Source organism: Melanostigma gelatinosum, assembly GCF_949748355.1.
Source record: "Melanostigma gelatinosum genome assembly, chromosome: 4".
Classification (NCBI taxonomy): Eukaryota; Metazoa; Chordata; class Actinopteri; order Perciformes; family Zoarcidae; genus Melanostigma; species Melanostigma gelatinosum.
In genome coordinates, this window is record NC_136637.1 from 2,400,678 (window position 1) to 2,415,542 (window position 14,865).

The window sequence follows — 14,865 nt, forward strand, 5'->3', positions numbered from 1 at the left end:
GATTTTTTTGTGATTCAATATTGTATTATTCAATACTAGAGGTTAGCTTGAGTATAACAGCAAATCATAAGCATTTACAACTCAGAATCTGTAATACTAGAAAAGGATCATAAGATCACAATCATGGTATTGTTGTTCATCAATGAATATTATGACCATAGTAAATAGTGTTTCTGATTATGGCATTCATCATTTGCCGGGGACAAATGCCGGGGACAAATGTTCTTATTTTTAAAATAAATAATAAATAAAAAGTCAGTGAGATAAGGTAAGACAATATAATAAATTATAATAAAGACAATACATACATACATTATAAACTTTAATTCATATTGAGTTAGAAAAACGGACTGATTTTAACTGTATAATATTCATTAGTTTAAAGTAGAGTGACACCATCACACAGTCAGTGATGTTATACAGGACGTCCTGCAGACGGTGGACGCCAGTTAAGGTTTGATGGAAGCAGATTTAAATCTTTAGCATCTGACAAAGTTGAGAATTTTATTCCTAGAAAGAAATAAAAATTGAAGCAACTGGCTGGATCCTGGTCCGGTCGTTTTATGCCAGAAGGGGACTCTCTGAAAGCAAACGGACACTTTGTTTATGCAGCTCATCCCACTGTAGCAATGCTCATTGTAACATGCTATGTGGTCCACTGTTGAGATCAAATGGAATGAGGTATTGTCACTATTTCACCCATTGGTCTGAATATAAGACAATGTTTTTATGGAACATTTTAGTATACCTATCTGAATTTCCTTTTTTCTGTGAGGATAGCTCAAACAATTGATTGGAACAAACGTTCTTAATGGTCTTTGATTTCTTAATAAGACTTGATTCATTCTTCCTGCTCATGAGCAGCTGCTCGTTCATGAGGTTTGGTTGTGAGCATAATCAATGCCAAGGATGTGTTATAAAAGGCTGCTATAAAAGTTCTACACCGTTTGTGAACAACAACTTCACACAGACCAGGTGTCAGAAATTCAGCAAAATGAATTCTAACGAACTAAGCGGTGTCGGTAGTGGTACTAAGGGGCCCAAAAAGGGAGAAGATATCTGAGCTGCATTGTGACACAAATAAAGAGGGAATGTGTCCACATGAAGTAAGATGCCAAACACAACTCACTTAAATGGAAAATTCTGCAACATTAGTATGATGGTAAATGTAGTCCATTGAAGCAATATACTTCTCAATACGTGCTGTATTGATTTAGAAAGCTGAGTTCTCTTGCTCATGGAGCCGTGCCGGCAGTGCCTACATATACCAGGATGCATTGAGCTCGAGCTCCTGGCCCCAAGCCAGAACATAGTGTAGCTGAGTTGCTGATGTAAAGAGTTTTTGTTGTCTGAACCAGTGTGAAAGTGTTTGCACTCGGCAGCTAAAGATCTGGAGGTTCCCCGTCGGCTATTTAATCCCATTGCTGCTGCAGCCGCCTCTTCTCTCCTCTGCTTCAATATATATGGCTGAATATCCAAAACACTGTAGGATGTGTCCTCGTCAATAACGTCCTCAGTATAAGAATATGTTTTCTTTAAACTTTATTTACACAATGGAACGGGTTTCGGAAGCTCTGTTTTGCATCTAGAGCAGGGGTGTCAAACATACGTGGCGGGCCGCATCCGGCCCGCCACGTCATTTTATGTGGCCCGCGAATCCGCCAGCAAAAAAAAAAAAAAAAAAAAAAAAATTATTTTTATTATTATTATTTTTTTTACAAAAATTAAAAGTTAGATGTGAAAATAAAAATATCCCCATGGTCGAAATTATGAGATAGAAAGTCGAAGTGATGAGATAGCATGTTGTCTGTGTGCCGACATTAAAACGATCACAACAGGTGGACAGGAGATGCAACAGCCCATAAAGAGGATTTCCAACAAGTGATCGTGCCTTTCTCAACATGCGTACTTCTTACTTCGTACTACTTGTGAAACGTCATCAGTCTCAGCCCAAGTACTGTTCCAATTCAAAGTTCACATCGAGCGGAGATGTTTGAGTATAAAAAAACGTTGAGTTGAGCCATTCGCGCCGCCGGTCTCACCGGGGGCTATTTGTGTTCATTCGCACTGGACGCGTCGGAGAGGGGGCGGGGCTTATCGCCCTGAAAGCCGTTCAACTGTCCGCCATTAACCATGGAAAAAATAACCTCTATTTCTGCTTAGTACGTGTTGTGGAAGTCACAGATATCCCGGGAAACTAAACTAAATATGTTAGGAGTGGTTACATTTACAACCGGCCCTTTGAGGGCGACCGTGATGCTGATGTGGCCCCAGAGTGAAAATGAGTTTGACACCCCTGATCTAGAGCATGACACCGCTGGCTACCCAGAGAGATGCAGAGATGAGTAGATTGTAGTTCTTCCTCCGACAGCACTGGATGCATGAAATACAAAGGATTTCACAGTAGGACTCAGCTTTCTGGATTCATATAGCTCACAATTATGAATGTATTGCTTCAATGGACTACATTTACCATCAACACTGAATGGACATCCACATCACAAGTGGCAAAATCATTTTTTAAGCTATCCGTGACTTCCTGTATATAGGAGGCAGTCAAATCAATGTGACAGTCGGAGATGGATGATTTAATTTGTTCCATTACAGGTGTTATAACAATCTGCAGAAACACCTTGAGTGTTATAGGAGTGTTATAATCATACTAATTCGAATAGATAATAATAAAATGAAATGATCGATCCCTGTGAAAAAACAAGTTTTAAGAATCTTTAGAATAATCTTTAAAATTATTCGAATTGGCTTCAAGGACCAGATGTACTCCAAAACACATGTGGACCGTTTCTTACATTAGCTCTTCTGTACATATGCAATCTGTGTGGTCATGGATTGTGTGTGTGTGTAAGATATATATTAGCTATCATAGCTATTAGCAAGGTACAAGCTATGGTTCTGGTTATGCTTGGCTGTGAAAATACTTTTTTTATTTACAAAATTGGGTTAATGTGCATTACAGCTTGTAGAATTTGACAACGGTACTCAAATAAGAGTTTACAGGTAGAAGCGTTGGAAGCAAAGTGCTATGACTGTACTGAGTGGTGCTCTAAATGTCTGACTGTCTGTGTGTTGATGTTCACAGGGGAACCTGAGTGAACTGGGGAAGCTGCTGATGCAGGGATCCTTTAATGTGTGGACTGACCACAAGAAAGGCCACAGCAAGGTACGACCCCACAATCCAGTGGACGGTGTTACTGTCTCTATGTTACCAGAAGTAGTTAATACAAACCATGCCTGCCTTTTTGACATGAGTCAAATAGAATACATTTATTCTGCAAGTTTTAGCTGCTTTTAGTTTTTTCAACCATTCAATAGATGGATGGATGGATGAAGGGTTGGATGGTTGGATGGATAAAGGGTTGGATGGATTGGGTGGTTGAAATGATGGATGGTTGGTTGGATGAAGGGTTGGATGGATGGGTGGTTGAAATGATGGATGGTTGGTTGGATGAAGGGTTGGATGGGTGATTGAAATGATGGATGGTGGGTTCGATGGATGGATGGTTGAAATGATGGATGGTTGGATGGATGAAGGGATGGATGGATGGTTGAAATGATGGATGGTTGGATGGATGAAGGGTTGGATGGTTGGATGGATGAAGGGTTGGATGGATGGATGGTTGAAATGATGGATGGTTGGATGGATGAAGGGTTGGATGGATGGTTGAAATGATGGATGGTTGGATGGATGAAGGGTTGGATGGATGGTTGAAATGATGGATGGATAAAGGGTTGGATGGACAGTTGAAATGATCTATGATTGAAATGATGGATGAAGGGTTTAATAGATGGATGGAGGGTTGGTGGGTTGGATGGAGGGATGGTTGAAATGATGGATGGATGAAGGGTTGGATAGTTGGATGGATGGATGGTTGGGTGGATGGTTGGATGAACACATGGTTGGCTGAATGGATGGTTGGGTGGATGAAGGGTTGGATGGATAGATGGATGGTTGAAATGATGCATGGTTGGATGAATGCATGGTTGGATGAATGGATGGTTCGATAAATGAAGGGTTGGATGGATGGTTGAAATGATGGATGGATGGATAAAGGGTTGGATGGACAGTTGAAATTATCTATGATTGAAATGATGGATGGATGGATGGATGAAGGGTTTAATAGGTGGATGGATGGTTGGTTGGATGGATGGTTTTAGCAATGGATGGATGGATGGTTGAAATTATGGATTGATGGATGATTGGATGGTTGGTTGGATGGATTCAACCACACAAGACTTAGAGAGAGTGCTAATATATTTTCATATTGTATATAAATCAGCTGAAAAGGAAAAAGAGCCTGGAGCTTGTGGAAAAGTCCTCAAGAGAAGAGCAGGTTTGAGAATTGATTCGTTGAAATCTGAGATGTCATTTGTAGTAAATGGGTTTAAACATTCATTTAAAACCATCGAGTTTTTATATTTATATTTTATATTTATCAAAGGAAACAGGGAAAAAGAATGCAGATGCGTCTGCAGTGAATGTAAATGGGGACTGCAGTAGTTGTTGCATTTGCTGATGGTGAAAGAAGACCATCTGTTGTGGAACATGTATCCTCTTCAGTGTTGGGATCTGATCATATGGCTTCGACATGTGCTGTGGAACAAAGAAAGTTAGGCCTTCCCTTTTGCAAGCAAAGGTTTCATCCTGATTGTGGTTTGATGAGAGCAAACCTCCTCTGAAGGAATTTCACATTAGGGTGTGAATTTCCCCCGCCCAAAAACTATGGTTCCTGAAGTCACCTGAATGCACCGCTGCAATCTCATTGGCCGAGAGCCAAGACAGCACCAGGACCCCTGTGGTTCAGCCACTGTTCTACAAAACGACCTGCAGCTCACACCTCAATGCTTTTTCCCCTCGACCTCCGTCGAGCTAGGGAGCACGCCAACGTTGCTCCTCTTTTTAACCAAAATCCTAGGTTTAACAGTTTATATTCGCTGGCCGAATTCACCAAACTGTCTATTTTATCTTTGTTCGCATCCACGAAGCGAACCCGTTTAATCCTGCAGAAGTGGAGAAGCCAGACTTCTTCAGAACGAGAGACAGAGAGCTTCTACTCTCCAACCCAACGCCTCGTCTGCTCCGGCCATAAGGACGCGAAACTCCCTTATCCAGACGACAGCGATTCTCTCCTACCGACGCCGCTGCACGAGCCCACTGAAGCTCTGAAGAAACCCCCCCCCAGAAGACGCCCCCCCCTCTGAAGAAACCCCCCCCTTTGCTCGCATTAAGTAAATAACACCACTGGGTGTCGCCACTTACTAAAAGTAAAGCATGCAACCAGAAACCCAGGTTAGGAGCATGAAGCTCAACAGGAGCCAGACAACCCTGCATTACAAGATGCAGTTGCTGGCCCCCTCAGTCGCTACCATGTTGTGCAGCAGGACACAACTGCCCTGCCACAAGAAGCCCAGGTCGCTCGAACAGAGCTGGCCCAGCTGCAGAAAACCTATTAAGCTCGTCATGGTCCCCAAAGCGAAAACCTCTACAGTTTTAGAGAGTAACACCCTGAGTGCACAACTCCAGGCTGCTCAGAGAAGCACTAAGACCTGGCATGAAGAACCTCAGGGGGGTCAGGTAAGTATTGCTGTCGCAATCTCTGACCCCATGATAGGCCTCCTCCCTGACATAGTCAAACGAGCCCTGCCCCAAAGGCTTGATGAGCCTCGACTGAGTGGACAAGCCACTACAGTCACATTGAAGACCAGCTGCAGAAGAGCTATTAAGCTCATTATGGTCCCCAAAGCAAAAACCTCTAAAGTTTTGGAGAGTAACACCCTGAGTGCACAGCTCCAGGCTGCTCAGAGAAGCACTAAGACCCGGCATGAAGAACCTCAGGGGGGTCAGGCAAGTATTGCTGTCGCAATCCCTGACCCCATGATAGGCCTCCTCCCTGACATAGTCAGACAAGCCCAAAGGCTTGATGAGGCTCGACTGAGTGGCCAAGCCACTACAGTCACCTTGAAGACCACTGCTAAGAGCTTAGCAGCGTCTAGTGGTGTAGTTCTTCATCACACCACCAGGGACAGCGACCGAGCACCCCAGGCTGCTCGCGTGCTTGATCCAGGTGTCTCATCCCCCCCCTTTGCTTTGTGACAGAAGGAGGGAGGGCTACTCCCAGGCCCCGAGTGGCATTAGTGGTTCCAAACACACATCCACAGGTGAACAAAACGTCCCGTGTAGTCCATGCATGCACCTGAAACAGAGCCCCTCCCCCACACGTCGAGAGGTTAGTCGTCCTCACCGCTATGTCATCTCAAATGACTATGCTAATCCAGACCACTCTGATAATCCAGGCCCTCTCCGCGCGCAGGGTCTGCGTATCGATCGAATTGAGTCTCTTGCGAACGACATAGAATGCTTTGATCCAGAAAATCACGAGTTATGGCATCAGAAGAGATTTCACCCTAAAAAGAGAATTAGGTTCAAATTAAATCTTAAGTCCCAAACCCACTCTGACAGAGCAAGTTTAGACCCAGAGACCAAGAGTCTTAGACACCAACGTGTGACGAAGGCGGTTAAGCGCTTTACCACAGTCCAGACACCGGTGGACGACCCGAAGCCACTAAACCTTGCCAGCCGTGGGCCAGTTCCAGACGGACAAGTCGCCGTCACCCAGGAACATAGACAACCGATGCCAATGCCCCTCCCAGAGCCTGCTCCTGACTCTCGTCCACCCAGTCCGCCTGTATGCTTACAACCGCCAAAATCTGCCACCCAAAACCATGTCCCAAACCAGAAGTCTTCCCTTTATTCGTTGAAAAACGCTCAGAACAAAGACGCACGACACTCTGACCTCTCCCTTGCAGTCAACCAGCCTGCAACGGAACAGGGGACACCCTGGGTACCCCAGAACAATTGGCCCCCATTTCACAACCTTGCGCGGTGAATAATAAGAGTGCAGATTTGACCGCCCAGCAAGCACGAGATCTGGCCCGTCCAACCATTCGACAGCCGAAGTTGAAACCCACGCGAAAAGGGTCCCGACAACTACCGCTATTCGACTCGGAAGAGCTGCGAGCTCGCCATTATGTACAACCAAACTGTAAAATGAAAAAGGGTTTTTTGGTACACACCTCTAGAGGACAGGAACCGGTCCGTTGGGCCATCCCAGCAGACCCAGGGGGGTGATAGGTAAATCCAAATCTAGAGTTAGGTAGACCATGACACAACCATCACACTAACCTACCTAACCACCTTTCCATTTTGTTTTGTTTGTTTTCATTTCTCTGCTTTCATTTTGTTTTTGTTTTTCACACACTATGCTACAGTGCAGACGTTATCACAAGATCATGATGTAGCAATTGAGTGTATTAGAAATAATGCCTTGCTTACCTATGATTTGTGTATATGTTTAATGTAGTTAGTTAGTCATCTGCCCAGATGCCGGCTTAGTGTCTGCCCAGACATCTTGAGCCTCTATGAACGATGAACACTGACTGTTAAACCATCCCTTTCTTCCCAAAACTACATGGACTGTTTAACCTTTTGTGCTCTCAGAACTACATGGACTGTATGACACCACATGTGTTATGTGGGAGTTCGCAGGTAGGACCCAAACGCAAGACCACAGGAGACAGAAGTTACTATGAACAGGTTTTATTGCGAATGTGTGAAGGTGTGGAGCCCGTGGTCCGACACCAGAGTGGCAGAGCGATGGTAGGAGGCCCGTGGCTCGACCCCGTGGCGTCCTCTGCCCTCCTTGTGTGTACGGATTACACTCCGCCGCTCTGCCCTCCTTGTGTGACACGCACTACTCTCGCCGTCAAGCTGCCAGCCCTCCGGTGTCGAGCCACGGGCCTCACACCGTCGCTCTGCCACTCTGGTGTCGGACCACGGGCTCCACACCTTCACACATTCGAAATAAAACCTGTTCATAGTAACTTCTGTCTCCTGTGGTCTTGCGTTTGGGTCCTACCTGCGAACTCCCACATAACAACATGGAAGCCGTCAGTCCTTGGTTTGCCCTAAAGACCGTAGCCAGCACCTCACTCTTCAGGCCAAAGGGGGGATGTTGGGATCTGATCATATGGCTTCAACATGTGCTGTGGACAAAGAGAATCAGGCCTTCCCTTTTGCAAGCAAAGGTTTCATTCTGATTGTGGTTTGATGAGAGCAAACCTCCTCTGAAGGAATTTCACATTAGGGTGTGAATTTCCCCCGCCCAAAAACTATGGTTCCTGAAGTCACCTGAATGCACCGCTGCAATCTCATTGGCCGAGAGCCAAGACAGCACCAGGACCCCTGTGGTTCAGCCACTGTTCTACAAAACTGCCTGCAGCTCACACCTCAATGCTTTTCCCCTCGACCTCCGTCGAGCTAGGGAGCACGCCAACGTTGCTCCTCTTTTTAACCAAAATCCTAGGTTTAACAGTTTATATTCGCTGGCCGAATTCACCAAACTGTCTATTTTATCTTTGTTCGCATCCACGAAGCGAACCCGTTTAATCCTGCAGAAGTGGAGAAGCCAGACTTCTTCAGAACGAGAGACAGAGAGCTTCTACTCTCCAACCCAACGCCTCGTCTGCTCCGGCCATAAGGACGCGAAACTCCCTTATCCAGACGACAGCGATTCTCTCCTACCGACGCCGCTGCACGAGCCCACTGAAGCTCTGAAGAAACCCCCCCCCAGAAGACTCCCCTCAATCACCACGATTGAATCGTACCGTAAGGCAAAATAGAGTCTGGGCAGAGTTAGAGAGAGTTCATTTGTGTTTATTTTATCTTGTTTGTGTGCTTAAAGTACTGTTCATTTTTATAACGAGGTGTATGCTTAATAATCGCCGACACTAACGATCGCTGAGATCGTAGGGGTTGTGTAGAAGTAGCGTGTATTCCATGCTACTGTGATCTGTGTTGAGCGAGCCGCCTAGTGAGGTCGAAGCTGCTCCTCATCAGTTCAGGAGGTCAAAACCGCCGGCTGAGACAAAGAGTCGCTGTTCTTGCTCCCCTGGCTGAGAGAGAAACCTTCCGTACTCCCGCGCGGCGCAGAGGATCGTAATCGCTGTTTTTATTTCATTTGTTTTGTTCCTTTCCCTTTTACTAACTCACACACACATATAGCTTTGAGCTAATCTAGCTACGTGCGGAACAGCTACCAGCACATGTAGACACCGGGTCTCCTGTGGCTCTACGCCATTTTGGGTCTCACGCATGAGAGACGTCACCACGTCCCAACTACGTCACACGTCACTGAGCTGTTCCCTCGCTCCCCCCCCCTTTAGCTCACACACACACACACACACACACACACACACACACACACACACACACACACACACACACACACACACACCTCCCCCCCCCCCCTCTTTTCAATAGTCTGTTGATTTTAGATTTTAGAGCGTGCTCATGAATGTATAGTTGTTGTTAGTTTAGATATTAGTTGACTAGATCATTAGTATTAGAACATAATAAACTGTTATATTTTAAAGAGCAGCTGTCTGTGATTACTTTGTGCATGCGTATTGTGATAATAACTGTATATGTGGTCTGTGCTCGAACTTAAACCTTCACTTTCACTCTGAATGTGTAATAGTACTCAGACTACTGACATTGTGAGTGAACACTAATTATGAGACTTAGTTTTATCGTTTGGTTATTGGTCCCTGTTCGCAGGGTGGTGCCCCGTTATTATTAATAATCATTAATAATTGTTACTTACATCAATAATTCTATTGATGTCAAGAATTTAGTTTCTTCGATGCTGATAACCCAAACACGCTCCTTTACATTCCCAACATCAGCAAGGGAAGAGATGCATAACAGACAAACACACAGGAAGCAAGAGGGTTTATGATCAATATGGCGTTAGTCTGGAGAAACACAATTGGTAGCAATACCAGGATTATTCACCAGTTCTCAGTTGTTTCTTACCACACTTCATTTGAAAACAAAACGATGTATCAACCTGAATATGAAAGTTGAACAGTGCAATTATTAATGGACATACTGATAAAAGAACTAATCTCCTGGTTTCAGGTGAAGGACTTGGCCAGGTTTAAGCCCATGCAGAGGCACCTGTTCCTGTATGACAAGATGATGCTGTTCTGTAAGAAGCGAGAGGAGACCACGGATGGACACGAGAAGACCCCGTCCTACAGCTTCAAACTCTCGCTCAAGGTCAGACACAGATGATCTTCTTTCTCCAGCTGTCCGTTTTGTTTGGTTGATGTCACACCTCTGTGTGTGGCAAAGTGATGAAGACCTCACTGTAGTCTGTCTTGATTGAACTTCCCTGAGTTGGTGTAGATATGGTGTAGTGTACACAGAATATACATAAGAAGAGGACAAAGTCATCGTGACGGCAGCCATTGGCTTGTGGACTACAGTTTTGAAGCCTTGAGTTCGCTATTTTGGCCGTCACCATCTTGTATTTTTTGCAACCAGAATTGACACGAGAGGGAGGAGCAAAGAACGACTGAATGCTGAACAACATTTTTAGGCGACCAAAATGTTACAGTTATCTTTCATGAAGTGAAAACAGACTATGAAAGATTTTAAGTTCTCAAACAAAATCAAAGACAACTCCCAGGCCGGACAACGCCGTGGTAGAGACATGTCAATCACTGTGTAGCCCCGCCCTAAAGCATCCCCTGCTTTATGGTCTGTGTGACTCTAAATGGACCATAATGTACTAAATGAACATCATGCTGTATTGCTGAGATAAAACGTGAGGTCTTTTGATGACTCTTGTCAACAGGATGAGTAAACCAGCGAGGTGGAGTTCAAGGGAAGAAAGCAGCTCACAGAGACATTACCAAGCCTCTTTGACAAGACAGGGCATTTCAGTGAACGTAATCATGTTGTTTTAATTGTTGTAGTATTATGTGCAAATTCATATATTACATGTTATCATCTTGATGGATCAGATGTTGAAGTTCTAAACATCAGAGCTGCATGGATCTATTTTTGGCCACTAGGGGCCAGAATCAGAATCAGAATCAGCTTTATTGGCCATGTATGCTTACGCATAAATGGAATTTGACTCCGGTTTCCACTCCGCTCTCAATGTACAAACACAATTTACAATAAACAACAAAAAAATATATATGAAGAATAAAAAGGGCAGCAAAAAAGTAGAACAGATGTAGGTATCAACATTTAACAGCTACAGTATATACAATATAAGTATAAATATATATCCAAAAGAAAAAGTGTACATATATATTAGGGGTGTAACAATACGCGTATTCGTATTGAACCGTTCGGTACGAGGCTCACGGTTCGGTATGCATGACGAACCGAACAATATGTTTGAATAAAAAAATATATATCTTTAAATGTTTTTTTAAAAACCTTTATTTAACCAGGTAGTCCCATTGAGATTAAAAATCTCTTTTGCAAGATGTAAGTAACAATACTACATAACATTAAGGAGCAGCTTTTGTTTTTTATACTTATGTGTTGCTAAGAAGACACCCCAGAAGATGGGTCACTCAGGTTTAGTTCGAGCCCGCGCAAACTTTGGCAATTTTGGCCTTAAGGGTCTGATTCGCTCGTTCCACCAGGCCCTGAGATTGTGGGTGATAGACTGACCCGAATCGGTGTGTGATTCCCAGAAATTGCTCTACCTGTGCGAGCATGGTGTTGCTAAAGTGTGATCCGTTATCAGAGCGGATGCATCTCGGCACTCCGTAACGGGGAATCAGTTCTGTCTGCAGCCACCTTACAACTGTCTGCGCGTCTTCTCTCTTGGTGGGAATTGCTTCCACCCATCTTGAAAATCTGTCTACCATTACCAAGATGTACCTCTTTCCCTGCACTCTGTTCTCTAGTCCCATATCTGTATAATCTATGCTGATGTCTTGGAAACAGGCAGAGGGCACGGGATAGGATCCCATCGGTGTCTTGAATGGTTTTCTTGGGTTGTGATTTCCACAAATTTGACATTCATCGCAGAAGAGGAAAGATATCGCTTCCATGTGCGGATGCCACCATAGTTGTTTTAAATTGTCCAATGTCCATTTCTTTCCCTCGTGTGTAGGTCCGTGGGCCCCTGGTAGGAGTGCTGCACACAGTTCTGCTGAGGCAACCACTCTGCCGTCGTGGGCTCTCCACAGACCTTCTTTGTCTTTTGAGGCTCCTTTTCGTGTCCATTCGGACCATTCATAAGGTCCTGCTTTCTTTTGATGTTCTTTGATGTGCTCGATTGTGAGCTCAGGTGGGCCGGATGTTGGCTTCATAACCATTTGACGAGGTGTGTAGCCTCCAGTTTTCTTGGCTGCTCTGTCTGCCGCGTCATTACCGGCGCTGATTCGTGATCCGATTGTGTCATGTCCTTTGCATTTCATGATGGCCACCCCCTTTGGTAGTTGGATTGCTTCTACCAGCCTTCTCATAGCTGCTTCGTGTTTTATGGGGTGGTCATTTGAAGTGGTGAAGTTGCGTCTTCGCCATACAGGGCCATCGATGTGGGCCGCTCCATGTCAAGTTTTGATGAATGATACATCAGTACCTGTCTCTCACCCCCCTTTTTCTGGAAGAGTACAGCATTGAGTAGGCTGTCTCTTTCGGAAACATCAAGGTGGAACGGTAGGGAGTAGTCTGGGGACATGAGTGCGGCGGCATGTGCAAGTGCTTGCTTCAAGTGGGAGAAAGCTGCTTCAGCCTCTTTTGTCCATGTGAGGGTGACAGTAAGATTTCTGGTGCTCACTTCCTTCAACATCTCTCTGAGAATGGTGGTGTTGTTGGTGTAGTCTGGGATATGGGCTCGTGAGTAGCCTGTTAAACCCTAGATTTCGCGGCGGCCTCAGCCGCGTCGTGTTCTTTGAGTTGTTTCTTGAGTCGGGCCTTCTGCAAGGTCTTAATTTCTGTTTCACTTCCAGCCTCAGTTTGAATGTGCTTGGAGAGGTAATGTCGGAGCTGGGCGTTCCACATGTCTTGTGTCATTTCCTCTAGGCCAACCACTGCGTCCATGCTCTGGCGAGGTCCATCAGGTAGGCCTCGTTTTACCATTGTGCGCCATAGTGCCACTGTGGTAATGCTTGCATCATGTGGTTCTCTGAAGGCCTCGCGCCACACCCGTTCTGCTCTGGCCAAGTACAGGGGCGGGGGCTCTGCCGGGGCCCAGATGAATGCTGCCACTGCGCCTTGGTTCACTGGAGTGGGGAACTTAGTTCTGAGCTCCTGCCACAACGCTGTACGATATCGATCAAAGGGGTCGGCATCTGGTGCCACACCGGCGCCTGCCATGTATAGTAGGGTAGTACACTGGGTTGGGTCCAGACAGCGGAAGAGAAGTGCTCTCAGGTCGCCTACCGCCAGCTGACGGCCAGCTGTCAAAGCTTCCGTGAGCTGAATCCACGGATCGGCTCCTGCATGGAGGGATGGAAGCTGTTGTACTATGCTGGTCAGGTCTGCAAACCCAAAAGGCACAAATTGAACACGCTGTGGTTGCGCGAGGGTGGGGGCTGCTCTCAGGGGATATTCACTGACAGTCTCCTCTGTTTTTGTTTCGGGGGGCGGGCCATGGGACCGAAGGTAATGGTGGGGGGGAGTAGCTCTAGTCCCTGCCAGAAGGGGGGTGACTTTTCCGTGTAGAGTGCCCTCCACCTCATATGTTGACCGCTCCACCGGTGCTCCTTGGTTGCTGGACTCTCTGCCGCCGCCCATAATTGAGGTTAGAGTCTGTACTAGTTCTTCTGCCTCTGTTCGCACGACAGAGAGCTGCTCCAATGTAGTTGGTCCGCTTGAGTCTCTTCGTGATGGCTGTCTTTCAGCTGCAGGATTATGGTACAGGTTGTTTGTCACATAGGTATCTTCTGAGTGCATGGGGCGAGGTGATGTGTCAGCGAGTTTGTCGCGAAGTCGCTGAATGTACTCCTGATTGAAATCTCGCTGCCCCTTGTCGTCTCCTTCCTCCTCGTTGTACCACTGGCCTCTCGCTGCTCCTTGAAGATCCTCTTTGTGTTCCCCACTGGTGACTCCTGTCACAACTCTTTCCAACATCTCCATCCTCTTCATCATGTCTTTCATTGCTCGCTCTGTTGGGGTGGAGCTCGTCTCGATGGTGCACCCATCATCTAGTGCCATCTTGAATGCTCCTGACAACATTCCTCCTTTCACTGTTCTCACTGGTGCTTGTATAAACGGATTGTTGGAGGAGTATGGGGGAGCAACTGGAGGGAGTGCTGGATACAGGCCAGTTGAGGGCGGGGGAGGGGCCGAGGCCAGAGATGCCTGGCCCGGTTCCTGTGCAGTCTTTTCCAGACCTACCGGGGCTTGTGTGGTAGGGGTGGTGTCGAGGGGGTGATGTCGAAGGGGGTGATGTCGAATAACTGATGGGGCCTGGTTTGTTCTTTTCCGGTCAGCATGTCCACCTGTATCCGATCTGTCATGGCCAATTCTAATGCTATCATCGCCACTCGATGTTCCTCTTCTCTGTCTTTGTGGGCTTGCTTCAGGGGGTTAATGAACACACGTCGTTTGGTTTGATTATTCTCTGCTGTCTGTGCGTAGGCCACTCGTTTTGTCGAATCTTTGGCAAAGAATCGGAGGTTGTTGGCTGATGGAGGCAGTGGACTAGCCGCCTTCCACCATCCCTCCTTTGTCCATCGTTTCATGCAGTTATCCCAATGAATCTTGTCTCTTTTCCATGCAGCCTTGCCTCCTGTGTCTGTTACAGCTTTTTTCAGTTTTGCACGCAGTGCTCCTGAGTAGCCACCAGATGGAGCCACAGCTCCAGCCATGTCTTCTTGTGTTCTTCTTTTCTTTTTTCAGTTCAAGTTTTTTTTTTTTTTTTTTTTCTCAATCAATCTTTTCAATTCCAATCCTTTTTTCCAATTCCAATCCTCTTTTTTCTTTTCCAATCCTTTTTTTTCAATTCCAATCCTTTTTTTTTCTTTTCAAAA

At 45.8% G+C, this 14,865-nt stretch overlaps 1 protein-coding gene across 1 annotated transcript in view; it reads left to right on the top strand.

Moving 5' to 3' along the window:
• mcf2l2 (MCF.2 cell line derived transforming sequence-like 2) overlaps positions 1-14,865 on the top strand; it is a 161,021-nt gene that overhangs the window by 99,248 nt on the left and 46,908 nt on the right. The window contains exons 22-23 of the mRNA XM_079267930.1: positions 3,098-3,178; positions 9,995-10,135. Of these exons, the coding sequence (XP_079124056.1) occupies positions 3,098-3,178; positions 9,995-10,135 (222 nt within the window). The remainder of the gene's footprint in view (positions 1-3,097; positions 3,179-9,994; positions 10,136-14,865) is intronic.